The sequence below is a fragment of the Cherax quadricarinatus genome, unplaced genomic scaffold (genome assembly GCF_038502225.1).
Source record: "Cherax quadricarinatus isolate ZL_2023a unplaced genomic scaffold, ASM3850222v1 Contig509, whole genome shotgun sequence".
In the NCBI taxonomy this organism is placed as follows: Eukaryota; Metazoa; Arthropoda; class Malacostraca; order Decapoda; family Parastacidae; genus Cherax; species Cherax quadricarinatus.
The window spans coordinates 111,310-133,363 of record NW_027195535.1 but is presented as its reverse complement, the minus strand read 5'-3'; the positions used below and the strand labels follow the sequence as shown (position 1 = coordinate 133,363).

Genomic DNA, 22,054 nt, shown 5'->3' with positions numbered 1-22,054 from the left:
TGGAGGAGATAAAACTGAGAACTGAATATACCACAAACTCTGATCATACAATAGAGCAAAAAAATAATGTGAGGAACATGGGAGTGGCAATGTCTGAGGATCTCACTTTCAAGGATCACAACAGTGCCATGATCACAACTGCAAAGAAAATGATAGGATGGATAATGAGAAAGTTCAAAACAAGAGATGCCAAGTCAATGATGATCCTTTTTAAATCACTTGTTCTCACTAGGCTGGAATACTGCTGTATTAATATATTAACATCTCTACTCAAAGCAGGTGAAATTGCAGATTTAGAGTGTGTAGAGAACCTTTACTGCGCATATAAGTTCCATCAAACACCAACTACTGGGAATGCTTGGAAGCACTTCACCTATACTTGCTGGAACACAAGCTAGAGAGATATATCATAATCTACAATTGGAAAATTCTAGAAGGAATGGTCCCAAATCTGCACACAGAAATCACTCACTACAAAAGTAAAAGACTGGGCAGGCGGTGCAAAGCACCCCCAATGAAAAGTAGGGGTGCCATTGGTACACTAAGAATAAACACCGTAAGTGTCCGGGGCCCAAGACTGTTCAACAGCCTCCCACCATGCACAAGGGGAATTATCAAGAGCCCCCTGGCTGCCTTCAAGAGGGAGCTGGATAGATACTTAAAGTTGGTGCCAGATCAGCCAGGCTGTGAAATGTATGTTGGATTACATGCGGCTAGCAGGAACAGCCTGGTTAATCAGGCCCTGATCCACTGGGAGGCCTGGTCTTGGACCAGGCTGCAGGGGCATTGATCCCTGAAATATCCTCCAGGTAGACTCCAGGTAAGGTGGTTTACCTGGAGAGAGCTCTGGGGGTCAATGCCCCCGTGGCCCGGTCTGTGACCAGGCCTCCTGGTGGACCAGAGCCTGATCAACCAGGCTGTTGCTGCTGGCTGCACGCAATCCAACATACGAGCCACAGCCCGGCTGGTCAGGTACCGACTTTAGGTGCTTGTCCAGTGCCTGCTTGAAGACAGCCAGGGGACTATTGGTAATCCCCCTTATGTATGCTGGGAGGCAGTTAAACAGTCTCAGGCCCCTGACACTTATTAAAATATGCAGAATCTATAATACAAAATGGGAGTTGTCACAGTTACTTTTTGCTGATGACACTATGCTTTTGGGAGATCCTTAAGAGGAGTTGTAAAGGTTAGTGGACGAATTTGGGAGGGTGAATAAGGAAGTTGAAAGTGAACATGGATAAGAACAAGGTGATGAGGGTAACAAACAAGTTAGGCAATGAAAAACTGGATATCAGAGTGGAAGAAGAGAATGTGTTCAGATATCTGGAAGCTGCTTTGCTAGCAGATTGGTATATGAAAAGCAAGGCAAACCACGGAACTGATGAAGGGAAAAAGGTGGGTGATGCATTGAGGTATCTGTGGAGACAAAGAATGTTATCCATGAAAGCAAAGAGAGGATTGAATGAGAGTATAGTGGTACTAGCACTCATATATGGGTGTGAAGCTTGGGTTGTGATTGCTGCACCGAGGTGGTTGGAGGCAGTGGAGATGTCGTGTCTGAGGGCAATGTGTGGTGTAAATATTATGCAGATAATTCGCAGTTCGAAGATTAGGAAGAAGTGTGCAGTTACTGAAAGTATTATTCAGAGAACTGAGGAGAGGTTGTTGAGGTAGGTTGGCTATTTAGAGACTTTTTTTTTTTTTTTTTCAACAAGTCGGCCGTCTCCCACCGAGGCAGGGTGACCCAAAAAAAAGAAAGAAAATCCCCAAAAAGAAAATACTTTCATCATCATTCAACACTTTCACCACACTCGCACATTATCACTGTTTTTGCAGAGGTGCTCAGAATACAACATTTTAGAAGCATACACATAAAAAGATACACAACATATCCCTCCAAACTGCCAATATCCCAAACCCCTCCTTTAAAGTGCAGGCATTGTACTTCCCATTTCCAGGACTCAAGTCCGACTATATGAAAATAACCGGTTTCCCTGAATCCCTTCACTAAATATTACCCTGCTCACACTCCAACAGATCGTCAGGTCCCAAGTACCATTCGTCTCCATTCACTCCTATCTAACATGCTCACGCACGCTTGCTGGAAGTCCAAGCCCCTTGCCCACAAAACCTCCTTTACCCCCTCTCTCCAACCCTTTCGAGGACGACCCCTACCCCGCCTTCCTTCCCCTATAGATTTATATGCTTTCCATGTCATTCTACTTTGATCCATTCTCTCTAAATGACCAAACCACCTCAACAACCCCTCTTCTGCCCTCTGACTAATACTTTTATTAACTCCACACCTTTTCCTAATTTCCACACTCCGAATTTTCTGCATAATATTTACATCACACATTGCCCTTAAACAGGACATCTCCACTGCCTCCAACCATCTCCTCGCTGCTGCATTTACCACCCAAGCTTCACACCCATATAAGAGTGTTGGTACTACTATACTTTCATACATTCCCTTCTTTGCCTCCATAGATAATGTTTTTTGACTCCACATATACCTCAACGCACCACTCACCTTTTTTCCCTCATCAATTCTATGATTAACCTCATCCTTCATAAATCCATCCGCCGACACGTCAACTCCCAAGTATCTGAAAACATTCACTTCTTCCATACTCCTCCTCCCCAATTTGATATCCAATTTTTCTTTATCTAAATCATTTGACACCCTCATCACCTTACTCTTTTCTATGTTCACTTTCAACTTTCTACCTTTACACACATTCCCAAACTCATCCACTAACCTTTGCAATTTTTCTTTAGAATCTCCCATAAGCACAGTATCATCAGCAAAAAGTAACTGTGTCAATTCCCATTTTGAATTTGATTCCCCAAAATTTAATCCCACCCCTCTCCCGAACACTCTAGCATTTACTTCCTTTACAACCCCATCTATAAATATATTAAACAACCATGGTGACATTACACATCCCTGTCTAAGACCTACTTTTACTGGGAAGTAGTCTCCCTCTCTTCTACACACCCTAACCTGAGCCTCACTATCCTCATAAAAACTCTTTACAGCATTTAATAACTTACCACCTATTCCATATACTTGCAACATCTGCCACATTGCTCCTCTATCTACTCTATCATATGCCTTTTCTAAATCCATAAATGCAATAAAAACTTCCCTACCTTTATCTAAATACTGTTCACATATATGCTTCAATGTAAACACTTGATCTACACATCTCCTACCCACTCTGAAACCTCCTTGCTCATCCACAATCCTACATTCTGTCTTACCTCTAATTATTTCAATTATAACCCTACCGTACACTTTTCCTGGTATACTCAGTAAACTTATTCCTCTATAATTTTTACAGTCTCTTTTGTCCCCTTTCCCTTTATATAAAGGGACTATACATGCTCTCCGCCAATCCCTAGGTACCTTCCCCTCTTTCATACATTTATTAAACAAAAGTACCAACCACTCCAACACTATATCCCCCCCTGCTTTTAACATTTCTGTCATGATCCCATCAGTTCCAGCTGCTTTACCCCCTTTCATTTTACGTAATGCCTCACGTACCTCCCCCCACACTTACATCCTGCTCTTCTTCACTCCTAAAAGATGGTATACCTCCCTGACCAGTGCATGAAATTACTGCCTCTGTTTCTTCCTTAACATTTAAAAGTTCCTCAAAATATTCTCGCCATCTACCTAATACCTCCCTCTCCCCATCTACTAACTCCCCTACTCTGTTTTTAACTGACAAATCCATACTTTCCCTAGGCTTTCTTAACTTGTTTAACTCGCTCCAAAATTTTTTCTTATTTTCATTAAAATTTCTTGACAGTGCCTCTCCCACTCTTTTATCTGCTATCCTTTTGCACTCTCTCACCACTCTCTTTACCTTTCTTTTACTCTCCATATACTCTGCTCTTCTTATAACACTTCTGCTTTGTAAAAACCTCTCATAAGCTACCTTTTTCTCTTTTATCACACCCTTTACTTCATCATTCCACCAATCACTCCTCTTTCCTCCTGCCCCCACCCTCCTATAACCACAAACTTCTGCCCCACATTCTAAAACTGCATTTTTAAAACTATTCCAACCCTCTTCAACCCCCCCCCACTACTCATCTTTGCACTAGCCCACCTTTCTGCCAATATTCGCTTATATCTCACCCGAACTTCCTCCTCCCTTAGTTTATACACTTTCACCTCCCTCTTACTTGTTGTTGCCACCTTCCTCTTTTCCCATCTACCTCTTACTCTAACTGTAGCTACAACTAAATAATGATCAGATATATCAGTTGCCCCTCTATAAACATGTACATCCTGGAGCCTACCCATCAACCTTTTATCCACCAATACATAATCTAATAAACTACTTTCATTACGTGCTACATCATACCTTGTATATTTATTTATCCTCTTTTTCATAAAATATGTATTACTTATTACCAAATCTCTTTCTACACATAGCTCAATTAAAGGCTCCCCATTTACATTTACCCCTGGCACCCCAAATTTACCTACTATATGTACTCCCTCCATAACATTTTTACCCACTTTAGCATTGAAATCCCCAACCACCATTACTCTCACACTTGATTCAAAACTCCCCACGCATTCACTCAACATTTCCCAAAATCTCTCTCTCTCTTCTCTACACTTCTCTCTTCTCCAGGTGCATACACGCTTATTATAACCCACTTTTCACATCCAATCTTTATTTTACTCCACATAATCCTTGAATTAATACATTTATAGTCCCTCTTTTCCTGCCATAGCTTATCCTTCAACATTATTGCTACTCCTTCTTTAGCTCTAACTCTATTTGAAACCCCTGACCTAATCCCATTTATTCCTCTCCACTGAAACTCTCCCACCCCCTTCAGCTTTGTTTCACTTAAAGCCAGGACATCCAGGATGACTTGGAGGGTGAATAAATGTTGGAGACTGCCACAGTTAAAGAATTATAAAAATATTTTAAATTAGCTAAATTAAAAAAAAAATGAAATTTCATCTATATACTGTACATCTTTATCTTGTTGTTGCTGATCTTGCAATTTCTTCATCTCCTTAGTCATTACCCCATGTTGTACATTCTCATTATTGTCTCCTGAAAAATGATAATGATATTATGAGTATAAAGTTCATTTAAATAATACGGCCAATGTGTTAAAAAAATTTTTTTGATATATAAAAAAAATTACCTTAAACTATTTTGAAACTGAAAAATACAAAAGCAGATTCACACACAGCCAAGAACAATGGGTGATATTGTCACATAATATTTTTAATAGTGATTTCATACTGCATTGTCTTACCCAGTGTCCTATCTTCATCTCTTTGACCAGGTTTACGAGGCTTCTTCATATCGTTCTGATCATTGGCAGATGCTTGGGTGACCAAGGCAGAAGAATCTCCTTTGTGTGCATCATCACGGGTGCGACTTTCAGACTGACCCACACCTTCCTGGTCATCTGTCTGCTCACCTACCTGACCATGTTCCTCTTGCAGTTCCTCTTCATTGTCTTCCCGCTGTATACTTGGGTCCGACTTTGGCTGTTCCTGTTTGTAAAATTAAATTTTACTGAAAATTGTATATTCAGGAGGTGGTTTTGTGACATATCAGTGACTGGTTTTAAGTGTCCATCTCCTCTAGTTGCCTTTCCAAAAGTTCAGACATAGTCCAGTGTGACCCACCACTGCAGAATTCCCAACCCACCTGCAAATGTATATGCATCATACTTCTCAACCTCAAAAACTCAATTCAAGAGATTTACCTTGCTCACACTCTTAACAGTACATAAAATCCTGAAAGAGAGAGAGAGAGATGAAGAATCAACATACACAACCTGGCTGTAGGAGACGTAACTGTGTATTCACCTATATGTAGTTGCAGGGGTCAAGTCTCAACTCCTGGCCTTGCCTCTTCACTGGCTGCTGCTGGGTTCACTTTCTTCTGGCATCAATAGCCTTATTATACCACTTCTTAAAGCAATGTATGAATCCTGCCTCTACCACTGCACTCTCCAGATTATTCCACTTCCTGACAGCTCTAAGGCTAAAGAAATACTTTCTAACATTCCTAAGAGTCATCTGAGTTTTCAACTTCGCCCTCTTGTTCTTATTTCTCATCTCTGTCCCTGTTTGCATTGTGTATGTGTTTGCAAATACATACACAGTGGACCCTCGGTTCTTGTGTTTAATCCATTCCAGAGCGATTGGCAAAAACAGAAACCATTTTCCCCATGAGAAATAATGTAAATCCAAATAATCCGTTCCAGACACTCAGAAATATTAACAAAATTTTTTTTTTTTACCATATAGATAGATTTACATGCACAAAAGAATGAACATTCAACATGACACTTACCTTTATTGAAGGTTGTTGTTGATGGATGGAATACAGGGAGGAAGGGAGAGGGAAGAGGTTATTCTTTGGAAAGGGAATCCCCCTCCATAAGGACTGTAGGTACCAAGTCCTTATCTGGGGTCACTACCCTACTTTGTTTTTTAATGCCACTAGGACCAGCTTGAGAGTCACTGGACTCCTGTCACACAAAATATCTGTCCAGATAGGTCTGTTTCTGGCATCTCTAAGATTTGCCTGAAATGGGACATGACACTGTCATTGTAAAAGTCGCCAGCATGGATTGCAACAGCTTTCTCGGGGTGATGCTCCTCCACAAATGAATGCACCTTTGTCCACATTGCACAAATCTCTCTTCCTCCTCCTCTGAAGCAATTTCCTGAGCTGTGGCCTGTTGCTATTGCAGATGAAGCTCTTGCAGCTCATCAGTGGTTAGCTCTTGATTATGGTCCTCCACCAACTCTTCCACAGCCTCTCCACTCACATCCAACCCCAGGGAATTCCCAATGCCACAATTGATTGCACAACAGGTGTAGGGTCGGCAGGGTCAGCCTCAAATCCTTCAAAATCCTTCTTTTGGACACAATCTGGCCATCCCAATAACAATTTCTCCACTTCTTCTATTGCTTGGGATCTCTGTTTGATTATCGCATTCACCCCTTTCGCAACATCAGCTTCCATGATTTCTTTTCTCTTTGCCACAATGGATCTAATCGTTGATGGCACCTTCCTGTACATCCTGCTGAGTTCGGCTATGCGTATGCCACTATCATATTTTGGAATGATTTCTTTTTTCATTTCTATGGTGTTCCTCACTTTCTTTAACACAGGACTAGCACTAAGAGCTTTCTTTGGGGCCATGGTGGCTTATTTAGCATTCATGCAGAATAAACAAGTGTCAAAAGCAATGGATTACAAAATGTTTCATATGACCTGGCAGGATATGCTCACTCACCGAGAAACAATGCGACACTGCCTGAGAATGCGTGTGGGAGGCGGCTTTGTCTGCGCGCTGGGCACTGGACAGGTTCCGCACCATTGACGAAAACGGAACCAAAATATTGATGAAAAAAAGTTGACGAAAACAGAAATTCGCAATAACAGAGATCGACGAAAAGGGAGGGTCCACTGTATGCAAAAATGTGCAAATAGTAGCTACCTCTATGAACTCTCTGACCTGTCTAATTTTGAGCATGTACTGTACTTACAATTCAACAGGTAAAATGAACACCCTTGAGAAAGGCTGTTCATTTTACGTGTTGCATTTCCAGCTTGGTATATTTTGGACCACATTAACAGATGTAAGTATAAATTGTGCACAGTTAAAGGGTTAAAATTATTTTTTTCCTACTTCAAATTAGTGAAGCATGCAAACTACCAGAGATTTACATAAATCATTCAACTATTCTCCATGGAATGTGCAAACAAAAGGTAACTGTTTAATATATACAGGGAGAATAATGAAGATAAACTTTAAAATCTTACCTATCACTAGAATGAAATAGTATATGGAAGAGGTGAATAGTTAGGTAAAATACAGTAATTTAGTTTTAATATAAAAAGCATAAAGTGTGAATAAATACTAATAGATTATTGCCAGTTGTGTAGATTATTAGGCAGTTTCTCCATGAATACATTAGACTGCTGATGTATAGATAACTAGATAAGTTTCGTCAGGTAATACAGTGGAACCTTGGTACTCGAACTTAATTCATTCCAGAAGGCTGTTCGAGTGCCAATCTGTTCGAGTACAAAACAAATTTTTCCCATAAGGAATAATGTAAATTAGATTAATCTGCTTCAGACCCCCAAAAATACACTTACAAAAGCATTTTAGCATGAAGTTTAACCCTTTCAGGGTCGATAGGCCCTCTCCTAAACTCGTTCTCAGGGTCGGAAATTTTTTGAACAAAAAAAAAAAAAAAAAAAAAACAAAAAAAAAAAAAAAAAAAAAAAAAAAATCTTATGAAATGATAAGAGAATCGTTTCCCGATCATAATGACACCAAAAGTATAAAATTTGATGGAAAACTTATGGAATTATCCTCTCGCGAAATTAGTGGTCTCGACGATGTTCACGCATCGGCGATTTCACCCAATTTGAGCCCTATTTTCGGCCAATTCCAATGTAACAGTCGACAAAAATCATAACTATTTCGCTAGAACTCCATTTTTTCTATCGAATGAGTACAAAAAACCATCCATTTACCGATTTCAACTATCCAATAAAGTGGTCAGAAATTGGCAATTTTGCCAGTTTCACACAAATTTCAAAAGATGCCAATTTTCAAATAGGGTACAGAATAAACAAGACAGACATTCCTGGCACTAAAATAACATTTTTTTCTGTTCATTAGTCAAGTTCCCAGGCCTCTCTTACATTTCTTTTGCTTTCCACTTTGAATTTTTATTCTCACAAAAAAAATAGAAGATTTACTGTTATGCAGACTATTGCATTAGTGTAGAAATGGTATAAATAATATCAGTGCATTTGTGAAAGAATATTAGACTCACCAGTTGACATGTATTGGATGCATGGTATGATTTGTTTACTTTTAAACTTCGGCAAAAATCGAACATTTCTGCTACTTTGAGCTCAATTTCAAGGTACTTTTCATTGTGAAACCAATCAAAATCATCTCAATTTCCTGTAATATGTCTTCCATTCTATAAAATGAGGCCAAGAAAACTAGAATACAACCATAAATAGCATATGAAAATACATGTACACTGCAAAGTCGCTGTTTTAAAGCAAAAACACGGTTGGAGTTTGTTTTTTTCTCATTATGCACTGTGTGCTGCATGATTTTTTTTTATACTGTGCACACTGACCACACAGACCCATTCTTTCATATGTAGGCCTACCAGCTTTCTCTCGCTAGATTTGAAGGCGCTAAAATTTATGCATACTAGTACGACACCAACCCTGGTTAAAAGCCTAGCATGCATAAATCTAAAAAAGAAAAAAGCTAAACACAATGCTTGTCTATCCGAGTGATAGACAAGCAAGAGCTTCACTTTTAAATTACCACATGCATTCCAGCACAACTATAGAGCAAGTTTGTCCTTCGTTAGGTTGTGTCCACGCAATCTTCACTTGAGTGACATACTGTAGGTTCTATTTGGCATTTTTTTCAAAATAAACCTGTCTCATCACAACTGAACATTTGTTGGGGAATAAAACCCTCAGCCTCTACATAGTCACTAACCTCACTGACATATTTCTTGGCAGCAGGTAGTGTTTGTTTGGTCAATTGTCGAGCAAACAGTCGACTACCGAGCAATTTTTTACCAAACAAAGCCTTAGAATACCGAATTGTACGAGTACGAAGGTTCCACTGTACTTCATCACCTGGGCCATTATGGAAACATTAGAATGGTGACAAAAAGAAAAGGCAGGTAGGTAGTTAGTTGCAACATTAATGAAGCATTTAGACCACAGTAGTCACTCAGCACTCACTCACAAGCATAAAAAATTAAACACAATAAAAAAGATGAAATCAGCAAATAAAAGCATTGAACATAAAAACATCATAGCAATGAACATAAAAACATCATAGCAATGAACATAAAAAGAACAAAAATAAATACTATCATAGCAATGAACAAACACACAACACAAAAAGTATCATCCAAAGCAACAAAAGCCAGCATCAATTAAAAAATATCAAAATTATTAATGTCAAATGTACTCTCCCAGCACAAACCAAAAGCAAGACAATAAACCAATCTGGTTGTAGAAATTATTAAACAACTGTTAAAAAATGAGTATCACCAATTTTCTCTCAAATTAACTAGCTATCCAGATTTTCTTATATACAGCACTTTTATAAGAAGAAAAATACAAAATCTAATGTGCACATCTGATCTTAAATTTATTCAAAAAGTATTTTTTACAGCATTCATTTAACCCATAAACGGTCCAAACGTATATATACGTTTTTACCGCTAGTGCCCCAAACGTACATATACGTTTTATTTGTCACACATTCAACATTGCCACGATAAGCCTGAGTCACCTAGACATAAGAGAATGGGTATGTGCACTCACTGTGCGTCATATTAAAATAACTGGGTATGCCTGGGTACCATATGCTCTTTTTTCCTATTAAAAAACAAAGATTTTTTTTTTCTCAAAAAATTTGGGGCACTAAGGGAGAGAACGTATATACGTTTGGACTGTTTACGGGTTAAATATATACGAAAAATTACTCAAATAGTTTACGGCTAAATTAGTTTTAAAGTTGTAAAGGAATGGAGGTGAAAGAAGTGAATGGAACAAGGAAGAAAAAAAGAAATCATTATATTAATAACTAAGCACTAAACCCATAAGTCATACAGTGGAATAAGGAAATGTAGGGGCAGCAAGAGAGCAGGAAACAAGGAAAGGTGGTAAGAGCTGGGAGAAGGAAAAAGATAAACGAAAAGATATGTAAAACAACATGATACTCATAAAGAAAAAAGCTAGAGAAGTGCAATTAACATATAATAAATTAGAGTGTACTAATTTACAGACCTTAGTTTCATCCTTGCTGCCTTCTGTTGTATCCATCTCTGCTGCTTCTGCAGCAGTCTTACTAACATTGTCTTTTGAAGGATCAGCACATTCTTCATCATTTCTATCTTCTTGAGCATTTTCTATGTCATTTCCTTCTTCTGTACCCTGTTTTCGTTCATCTTTCATGGACTCCTCCGACTGCTTATCTTCATCTTTTCCAGCCATTTCTTCTTCCTGCTCCTCAATGACTTCCTTTTCTTCATTCGCTTTGTTTTGTTCCTCGGTTTCATCATTTTTTTCATCTTTTTCCTTTGGAATACGCTCTTCTTCAGGGAAGACGCCCTTCTCTTCTATTTCCATAGGATTACATTCTCCATCATCACTATCCTCATTATTTGCCTCATTGTCATCTAACTGCATATTATCAGGTAATTCCAATTTATCATCTTCATCTTCCTTTTCCCTGTCAGCTTCACCACCATAAGGATCAGTGAAATTGTCATCATATTCATTACCGTCTTCATCCATTGCATTTTCCTCTCTTGTATCTTCCATTTCTTCCAATTCATTTTTCTTTTTCTGATCTTTATCTCTCTCCTTTTTACTTTTATTGTCATCTTTAGCTACCATTTTTGATTCTGTGACTGCAGCATCACCTGGACCATCCTCATCTTTTTCATCGTTTTCTCCATCTTCACTCTCATTTTCATCATCACCCCACAATTTTTCATCAAGTTTCTCTGCATCTTTTTCAGTTTCTCCCATCTGCTTATCTATATCATTTTCATTGTCTTCATCGCTATCATCTTCATCCCTTTCCTTCTGTTCAACATCTTGCATTTTTCCTTCAAAATCTTCATTCATCTCAATGCCTTGGTCTTCCTCTTTCAAGTCCGCATCACCTGATTTTTCACTTTCACCCTCTTTCAAAGCCGATTCAAGCTGATCCTCAGATTCAATACGTTCTGACACGTCCTTTTGCCCATCTCCTTCTCCAAGACCTGTACCTTCTGAATCCTGGAAGTTTGTAGCGCCTTCACCTTCAGCTTCATTATCCAACTCTTGGGGTCGACAAAAGCCTTTTATTGCAAGCTGTTGGAAAATAGCCAAGACAATGGATGTGAATTTTGTGATGCTTCTGTTACTGCAAACCATCTGTAATAAAACAGTTTCACACATTGCCTGATATTGTTCTAACAGAGGAACTGAAGCTTTAAGTTTTTCTAATAAATTTGGGTGGTTTTCTGCTTCATTCATCAATTTTTGCAATCCACTTACAACTTCCTTCATTCTTAAATTTTTCTGATCAGATTCAAGGTTTTCAACTAAGCCAAGAGTTAACATATCCTTTACAAATTCTTCACTGCTCTTCTCCACAGTACTGTCTACAGAGCAGTGTCTCTTATACATGAATTCAACCCCCAATAAAGCTTGAGTCAAGCAATACTCTAGGTAAGTCAAGTCACCACCATGTTTTGCTATATCCAGTGGCTGAGAATCCACCAAAGTAGAAAGATCCTGGAAAGCAGAGTGCCAATGTGTCAGCCAATGTGTCAGCTGGTTAGTGAGGGGATGCTTCTTTCCATCACCTACTGACAGCAATTTAATAACTTCTTGTAATTTCTTAGCTTCAGCAGTAAGCAGATTCATTGCTGCCAAAAAGCCTTCATAGTATTCTGGAGTCACCAAATGCTGTCCATGTTTGAAGTGAATCAAATATGTAGCAAGCTGTTTTGTCAGACAACATACTATTTCACTGGTTTCATCAAGCCTTCTCTCAGCATCTTGGAACTGTATTTGCTGCAAGACTGTTACATCATTCTGAAGTATCACCATTGGAGCAGTGTTGCTTGAAGTGTTTAAAAGAATACAGGTTTCCTTTATGGTAAGGGAGAGAGATGTTGCTAATGCATGAAGACTTTCAAAGCCACTAACCATTTTGGCAACTGGTATAGGATGTGGTTTGACAGTTTTCAAATCTCTTATCAGAAGGTGGAATTGCCTAATGTAATTACTGACACTGGCCAGAGATCTTCGCTGATTTCGAGCTAATAAAAATAAATGACATGAAAAACCATGCAATCGCTTGGTAAGCTCAGGTCCAAGATCACCATGAGGGTGTTGGAGAGTTTTAAGAAACAGAGTATGGCGACTAATACAACGATTTAAGTATTTCACACATCCAGGCCATACTTCTCTTGCTAACTTAAGTGAGTTTATGAGTGAGTGAGCAATGTCAAGATCTAGAGGTGGTAATGTTAAGCAAGAATCTATGACCTCATCTTGCCAAGAACTGTTGCCACGTGTGTATGTAACACCCATGGAATTCAATGACTTAAACAAACGAGTCAGACAATCCCTTCTTCGCTGCATGATGTTGCGCAACTGCTTCATTCGCACCTCAGATACTGAGATATTCTCAGAACGTGATGCAGCAGCCTGTAGCTCATGATAATTTGTGATAATGCTGGTTGTGACCTCTTCAAGTACATCAACATAGGAAGAATATGGAAGTTTTTTCAAAGTATGGCATGCTAGCTTGTGACAGCGACGAGTGAGTAAGTCTAGTCGACATAAAATTGAATCATTTGTTGCTCTGTTTGCGTGATCCACCATACTGCAAATCGGAGAGATTGTGGGCATGGATACAGCCACTGATACATTGTTAAACTCTTTGTCCCAAGTTCCAGTGTGATCTGGCATCAGTTCTGCATTGTTGTCACAAATGAAAGGTGCAACGGATTGCCTTAACTTTTTCTCCCAGTTCTGCATAAAACGGTGAAGAGTACGATGACTTTTTGTTACAGATTCACGCACAGCAAAATAGTTTATATCATTCCAACGTGCTATCTTTACATAACCCTTGATATCCTTATCTATTGGTTGCCTAAACTTTGAGAGTGTGGAGGACACTAATGGCAGAAATTGTGCATAGTACTGATGGAGGTTCCATGTGAGGGCTAACAATTGCTCTATACTTTTACTTGTTTTCAATACAGCAAGATTACAGTGAAAGGCATAAAGCAATTGTAGACGAGTTTGGAAGTCACCCAAGACTGAAGTTTCCAAGAACTGTTTTATAGTTAAGGATATTTCAGCATGACATACTGTTCCAGTAAGGGCTGCTTGGATTGTATCGTGAAGATGAGGCCACCACTTGCGGCCTTCTGTAGCCACTTTGTGTGTCACAGAGTCTAAACATGAACTCCAAGTATTAAGCTCCAGCTGTCTCCACTCTAATATCTGGTGTGTGACAGCCTCCAGTTGCTCGATCATTGAAACTCCTTTGTGAGCATTTTTCTCCCACTCTTGAGCCTTTTCTAACACTGTTTCAAGACCAACCACATGCCTCATGAGCGGTGAAGTCAAAGGAAAGGCTAACACTCGTGTTACAACTCTGTTAACCATTAGAAGCGATGGATGATCAGGCCACAATTTAAGCAGTTCGTCTACACGTTCGCGTACCGACTGAAGTAATGGACGAACTTTCAAGACTTCTTTGGGGTTGGGGTCTCTATATATGTCATATGGATGAGTAAAAAGCTCAAAAGAGGGTGCATCAGTAAGGAGAGTACATGAATTGTAATTACTCAGTATATGAGTCCCTAATGTAGCACGGTCTAATTTAGAACTGGCAATGCATCCAGCTGTTCCAACAAGAGACTGCAGGACACGCAATTTTAAAATTGCTGCTGGCACTACTTGTGATGGTGCAAGCGTGGCACTTCTGATGGCACCTGAACACCAGTGTGTATTAACCAAACAAGTGAAGATAAGATGATGCAATTCACTTACTTCACATATTTGATCATCCTTAACATCACCAAATGAGATATTTTCAGAATCTTCAACAGTGTTACTATTAGTTTCCATGTTATCATTCAGATTTAAACCACTTAGATCATCAAATTCATGGTCAAATGAAGGAAAAGCCAAATGGAATTCTCGCTCCTGAATCGCTTCTTCAGTTTCAGAAGCAGCTAAAGTACGAGTCTTGTAACGATAGAGAGACTCTTCTTCCTGAGCACGTAAAGCTTTTTCTTCTATTTGTTGCCTCCAGCGTAAGGCAATCTCACCAAATAATTGTGTAGCTAAATGAATAGTAGGTTCATCCAAGTAATACTGAGCAAGGGCTACGTTCAACAAATCTAAGAGCGCTGCACGTAAGATTATGTTATTAGTTATCTTTGATTGACCTGGATAATGATCTTCTGGCAGTAAGAGTGGTACATACTTTGCAATATCTAATTGCTCTTTCAGAAGCTGAAGAGGATGCAAAGGTTCTCTTAATGCTGGAAAGGTTGAGTATGTTACTAATCTTTCTGTCAGATTAGTGCAACAAGTGATATTAATATTCTTTATGTGAGAATGAGAAGCTAACAGACGTAGAGCTTCACATGTCATGGTAACAGCATAAAGTAATGGATAAGTGAGATCACGGTATGGAGTGTAGTCTCGAACAACTCTCTGTACAAAATTATCACAGGAAGCAATCATACAATCTATCTTCATTGTTACTACAACTGGAGTGGGAGTGTCTTTATTAATCACTAAAGCTGATGAGAGCTCTTCCATTTTTTCCTGTGTGAAAACTGTAGAAAGAAAATGGGTAAAATCCTGTCTTAACTGATAATATTCAGATAGATCAGGGCGGTGAGCAATTTGCTGAGTTAATTCTGACACAGTTCTCCTTAAGTGACTACATCGATCCTTAAATAATTCTAGGTGTGGGTGTTTTAAGTGCACAGGAAGCTGATCAAGACAGCCCCACAAATATTCAAGCCATTCTGATAGCATTAGATGTGACTTCAAGTCTTCTAATTCCTCCTGATGATACTGAAGCATAAGACTGACACACTGAGCAGGGTCAACAGGCTCTAAATGGCCCAAAATATTAGCCTGTACAACCCCCATAATTAAAACTGCACGAGCTACAATGGATGACCTTTCCATCCAGTCACCGTGACATTCAAGGAGTTCTTTGACTATGTTGGCCAACTTAAGAAGAAGTTTCTGACTGCTGTCCAGCAATAAAGTGCTACTACCTTCAGCAATCTTATGAGCTAAGCTCAAAGCTGTGTACAAATCATGTGCTCCATTACTGGTTTCTGGGATAATGTTCATAGCAAGTGCAATGCTACCGAGTGATGTAGTAATAAAACTAACACCAGCTTTAGTGAATGATGCTTCATAGCTTTCTTCAGGCTCTGCAAGATGTAACCAATTGTTCCATAATGTCGAACGTATATCTTTCAGCTGAGCAACTTTTTCTACATGAAGACCAGATGGAACTACTTCTATTGAATTTTCATTACCAGTATTTTGTCTACTATTGCCAGCCAACAATATGTAAGTAAGCTGGCATACCGAAGGATGAAGCACATCATCCTGCTGTTGCTCCTCCATATCTTCCATTGTGACAGAGTATGGGTACATAAGGAAAGTGCGAGAGTGCTGTGTAGCAGTGCACAGACTGAGGGCCAGGTACTTATGAGTACTAATAACTGGAAAAAGTTTAAATGCTGGCCCAGCCAGAGCACCTGCCAGTTCTCTGTACACCCCAGGAGCTTTGATAATCACATCATGCAGGTATGGAGGCAACTCTTCACACAGTCTTTCAAATGACAGTGCATGAAGTGCCAAATAGTCAAACAAAGGCCATGTTTGAACTTGAAGAGCTAATATATCAGCTTCCATGGTCTTCAGTGATAAAGGAAATTTTGCATGTTTTGAATGTATTGTTTCTTTTAATGTGTTAAGCTGGTCAAGAATGTTACTAATACTATCAGCATCACAATTTGAAAACTTTCTTGAAATGCAAATCAGTGACTCTCTTATCTCCATTCCAACTGATGATGCTAAAAACAAGTTGAAGTTATCCCTTTTAGGAGTAAAAGTCATCCTGGATACCAGGTTTAATATACAAGAATGAACATCCAAGATCTCTGCAGATGTAAAAGGAGCAGGAGACGTGTGTACCCGAAGACTTACTGCCAACTTGCTTATCCCGTCAAATTCTCTCTTAAATGCTGACTGCATGTGTTCAATAATATCTTTCAATTTCTCTGAAACACATGAACTCCATGACCCAGGCATTTTCTGAAGTAGTTCCTCTTCAATCCACTTCCAATGAAGAATCAACTGTGGCAAAAATAAGTGGAATTTAGACTTCTTCACTACTTGACAACACAAGTGATAAAGGCGGTCACACCACCGTAGAGCACCCAACAGATGGCAGAATTCTTTGTCTGTGAGTGATACACGAGTGTTGTTTGAGACTTCAAGAATTGTTTGGTGGATCTGATTGAGAAAAGGTACTATGAATGGCACCGAAGCATGAGGTGAAGTATTCTTTCCAGCTAGGCCCTCATTTACTGCATAAGAAATTTCCAGTACAGTCATTGTGTCCATTGTACAATTATCACTCAGTTTGTTACTAGAAATTTGAAGCTCTTTGTACAAGAAATTCACTGTTTCCCACACCCAGAGACTAGCTTTATTAGCCAAACTTTCAAAATCTTTATAAACCATCATTTGCCTTGAAAGTGCCTGAAGGTTGTACCGAGGATCATAAACACAGTTAGAGTTAAAATTTGCTATTAAAGTCTGAGCAGCACAACATGGACCAGTGGAAACAGCATATTGTATTGCAGATGCTGCCTTGCAGCCAAGTTGGGCTGCAGCAGAGGGTAGAGACAGGATTAACTGTGATACCCAAGCATAAAGCAAGGGCCAGTCCTGCATAGGGATGGTGGTCAAAAGTATTATTAGACAATGAGGTATATCACACACTGTAGTTGGAAGTGGTCTTGGGAGAGACAAGGGTGCAGATGCCCAGACTTTCAGAGCTTCCAGATTTTCATGAGCCAGCAAGACAGTGTGCAACAAGGATCCTAAAATTCTAATTTGTGCCAAGCTACTGCTCCTACTTAGCCTACGCATACTCAACACCTGATCTTCATAAGGAGGCCATGCTATCTCAGGGAGAGTTGTCAACCATCTTGCAATTTCATCTATGACCTTACTAACTGCTTGATGTTTGATGGAGTTATTCTGAGACCTGTAAAAGAAAAACACAAATTAGTAATATTAAACATGTGAAAAGTAATGATGCAATACTTATTAAACTACAAAAATTAGTCAAAATTAAAAAAACTACAGGTAAATTTTGTGTTTGAAATAGAGGCATGTATATGAATCAGTGGGAGGTTACACTCCTAGATGTCCCACAAAACCAAAAGACTTTGAATATTGCAAATTATGTTTTCATAACTAAGCAATAACTGGTGGTATGGTGAGGTAAAGAGGGTGGTAAGGAAGAATAGATTAACACTTCAGAAGGCAGACTATAAGAAGAAAAGAGGGAAATAAAATAAAAGTGGTGAAAGAGAGAAAAAATGGGAATGAGCATGGAGAACAAATGAACTTAGCAGTTAAAAGCAAAAGAGAAAAGGTGGTCAACTGGGACGTGGGATGGTTGAATGTTAGTGATGAATGGCAGATGGTGATTTTATGCACGGGGAATGGAAGGATAACATTGAATAGCAGTGTGAGGGACATGGGGGGTAGAATGAAAGAGAAAAGAGTGACTAGATACACTGGGTTAAGACAGAGGTTTTAAAAGTGTGTGGAGATATAGTGGAGTGGCTAGTGCAGTTCAAACTGTAAAAATGAGAAGGTACCAACAGACTAGCAGAGATCATGCATAGTTTCTTTTATATGGGAAAAAAGGACAAGAAAGAAAGCAATTTAGGAGGATAAGTCTGTTGAGTTAGGAGGAAGGAGCTAGTAACCCCTTCTGTATAATTTATTAAATGTAAAAAGAAGAAATGCTTTAAAACATAAGAACATAAGAACAGAGGATCACTGCAGCAGGCCTGTTGGCCCATACTCGGCAGGTCCTTTACAATCCATCCCACTAACAAAACATTTGCCCAACCCAATTTTCAATGCCACCCTGCTTCAGTGGGAAATGGCCAGTGTGTTAAAAGAAAAAGAAAATCATTGGTTAAGTATACCAGGTAAAATTATTATTGAAATGGTTAGGGGTAAAACAAAGGAGCAGGGAGGATTTGAGAAGGGTAGGGGATATAAAGACTAAGTGTTTACATTGATGCATATACAGCAAACAGTACTTGGATAAGAGCAAAGAGCTGCTTGTTGCATTTATGAGTTTAGAAAATGCATAAAACAGAGTGAATAGGGGAGCCATTGGGAGGATATTACAAATGTATAGAACAAAAGGCAGGTAACTACATGTTTTTATACAGGAAGCAAGACTCAGGTTAAGGTAAGTAGAGGGAAGAGGGGGATTATTCCCCAGAGAAAGTAGGACTTACTGGAATGCATGATGCCTCCATGGTTGTGTAATATATTTATAAGTGAGGTTGTGAAAGAAGTGAATGCTAGAGTGTTGAGAAGACTATGTGAAATTAAAAATGTTGAACCCATACCAAGTGGGAGGTGTCACAGTTGCTCTTTGGTGATGATACAATCTCTTGGGAAATTCCAAAGACAAGTTGCAAAAGGCTATTGGATAAATCTGGGAGGGTATGTAAAGGAGGAATTTAAAATTGAACATAGAAAAGAGCAAGGTGATGATGATAACAACAAAGTATAGATTGAATATCAGACTGTAGGGAGTATGAAAGAAGTGGATATATTTAGATATTTGTGACTATTTCAGCAGCTGGGTCTATGAAAAATGAGGTGAACCATAGAATAGACAGAGGGAAAAGGTGGGTGGTGTGTTGAAGCAATTGTGGAAAGGAGTTTATCTATGGAAGCAACCAAGGAAATGTACCAAAGTGCAGAGATTTCTTTTTTAACCCTCTGAGGGTCGGAACCCGATCTAAAACTTGCTATCAGGGTCGGAAAATTTAAAAAAAAAAAAAATTCTTATCAAACAACAGAGAATCTTTCTACAAAGATAATAAAACCAAAAGTACGAAATTCAATGCAAAACTTACGGAATTACATATGTACTCGCAAAGTCAGTAGTCTCAGTGATATTTATGCATCAGCGATTTCACTCACTTTGAGCCCTATTTTCGGCCAATTCCACTGTTCCAGTCGACCAAACTTATAGCTATTTCACTAGCATTCCTTCTATCTTATGACTGAGAACAAGAAACCACCCATTTACCTAACTCAACTACCCAATAAAGTTATAGGAAATAGATAATTTTACCAATTTCACACAAAAATAAAAAATTACTAATTTCAAAAACAGGGTCCAGAATAAATAATGTTGACATTCCTGGCACTAAAGCAATATTTCCTCTGTTCATTAGTCATGTTCTAAGGACTCTCCTATATTAAACTTGCTTTCTATTTTGAATTTTTATTCACACGGGGGTCGTCCCACAGTTACTAAAAACAACAGACATAGCCCCACTCCACAAAGGGGGCAGTAAAGCAACAGCAAAGAACTACAGACCAATAGCACTAACATCCCATATCATAAAAATCTTTGAAAGGGTCCTAAGAAGCAAGATCACCACCCATCTAGAAACCCATCAGTTACACAACCCAGGGCAACATGGGTTTAGAACAGGTCGCTCCTGTCTGTCTCAACTATTGGATCACTACGACAAGGTCCTAAATGCACTAGAAGACAAAAAAAATGCAGATGTAATATATACAGACTTTGCAAAAGCCTTCGACAAGTGTGACCATGGCGTAATAGCGCACAAAATGCGTGCTAAAGGAATAACAGGAAAAGTCGGTCGATGGATCTATAATTTCCTCACTAACAGAACACAGAAAGTAGTCGTCAACAGAGTAAAGTCCGAGGCAGCTACGGTGAAAAGCTCTGTTCCACAAGGCACAGTACTCGCTCCCATCTTGTTCCTCATCCTCATATCTGACATAGACAAGGATGTCAGCCACAGCACCGTGTCTTCCTTTGCAGATGACACCCGAATCTGCATGACAGTGTCTTCCATTGCAGACACTGCAAGGCTCCAGGCGGACATCAACCAAATCTTTCAGTGGGCTGCAGAAAACAATATGAAGTTCAACGATGAGAAATTTCAATTACTCAGATATGGTAAACATGAGGAAATTAAATCTTCATCAGAGTACAAAACAAATTCTGGCCACAAAATAGAGCGAAACACCAACGTCAAAGACCTGGGAGTGATCATGTCGGAGGATCTCACCTTCAAGGACCATAACATTGTATCAATCGCATCTGCTAGAAAAATGACAGGATGGATAATGAGAACCTTCAAAACTAGGGAGGCCAAGCCCATGATGACACTCTTCAGGTCACTTGTTCTATTTAGGCTGGAATATTGCTGCACACTAACAGCACCTTTCAAGGCAGGTGAAATTGCCGACCTAGAAAATGTACAGAGAACTTTCACGGCGCGCATAACGGAGATAAAACACCTCAATTACTGGGAGCGCTTGAGGTTCCTAAACCTGTATTCCCTGGAACGCAGGAGGGAGAGATACATGATTATATACACCTGGAAAATCCTAGAGGGACTAGTACCGAACTTGCACACGAAAATCACTCACTACGAAAGCAAAAGACTTGGCAGACGATGCACCATCCCCCCAATGAAAAGCAGGGGTGTCACTAGCACGTTAAGAGACCATACAATAAGTGTCAGGGGCCCGAGACTGTTCAACTGCCTCCCAGCACACATAAGGGGGATTACCAACAGACCCCTGGCAGTCTTCAAGCTGGCACTGGACAAGCACCTAAAGTCAGTTCCTGATCAGCCGGGCTGTGGCTCATATGTTGGTTTGCGTGCAGCCAGCAGCAACAGCCTGGTTGATCAGGCTCTGATCCACCAGGAGGCCTGGTCACAGACCGGGCCGCGGGGGTGTTGACCCCCGGAACTCTCTCCAGGTAAACTCCAGGTAAACACAAAAATAAAAGATTTACTGTTATGCAGACAACTGCATTATTGTAAAAATTGTATAAATAATGTCAGCACATTTGTGGACACATATCAGAGTATTGGACGAATGACATAATTTGTGCACTCTGGAATATCAAGAAAAATCAAACATTTCTGCTACTCTGAGCTCAATTTGAAGCCACTTTCAGTCCTGAAACTTATCAAAATTATCTCTAATTGTTATCTTCCATTCTATCATATGAGACCACGAAACTGAGAATACAAACATAAAAACCCTTTTAGTGGAAAATCCTTCCCCCTCGGGGCCCTTCAATTCAGGATTCTAAAAAA

General features: G+C 39.4%; 1 protein-coding gene across 1 annotated transcript in view; it reads right to left on the bottom strand.

Annotated features, from left to right (window-relative positions):
• Positions 1-22,054, bottom strand: part of LOC128684058 (midasin-like) — a 126,612-nt gene that overhangs the window by 4,684 nt on the left and 99,874 nt on the right. Inside the window, exons 21-23 of the mRNA XM_070080479.1 lie at positions 10,866-17,907; positions 5,302-5,545; positions 5,011-5,093 (exon numbers count right to left, since the gene is read on the bottom strand). Of these exons, the coding sequence (XP_069936580.1) occupies positions 5,011-5,093; positions 5,302-5,545; positions 10,866-17,907 (7,369 nt within the window). The remainder of the gene's footprint in view (positions 1-5,010; positions 5,094-5,301; positions 5,546-10,865; positions 17,908-22,054) is intronic.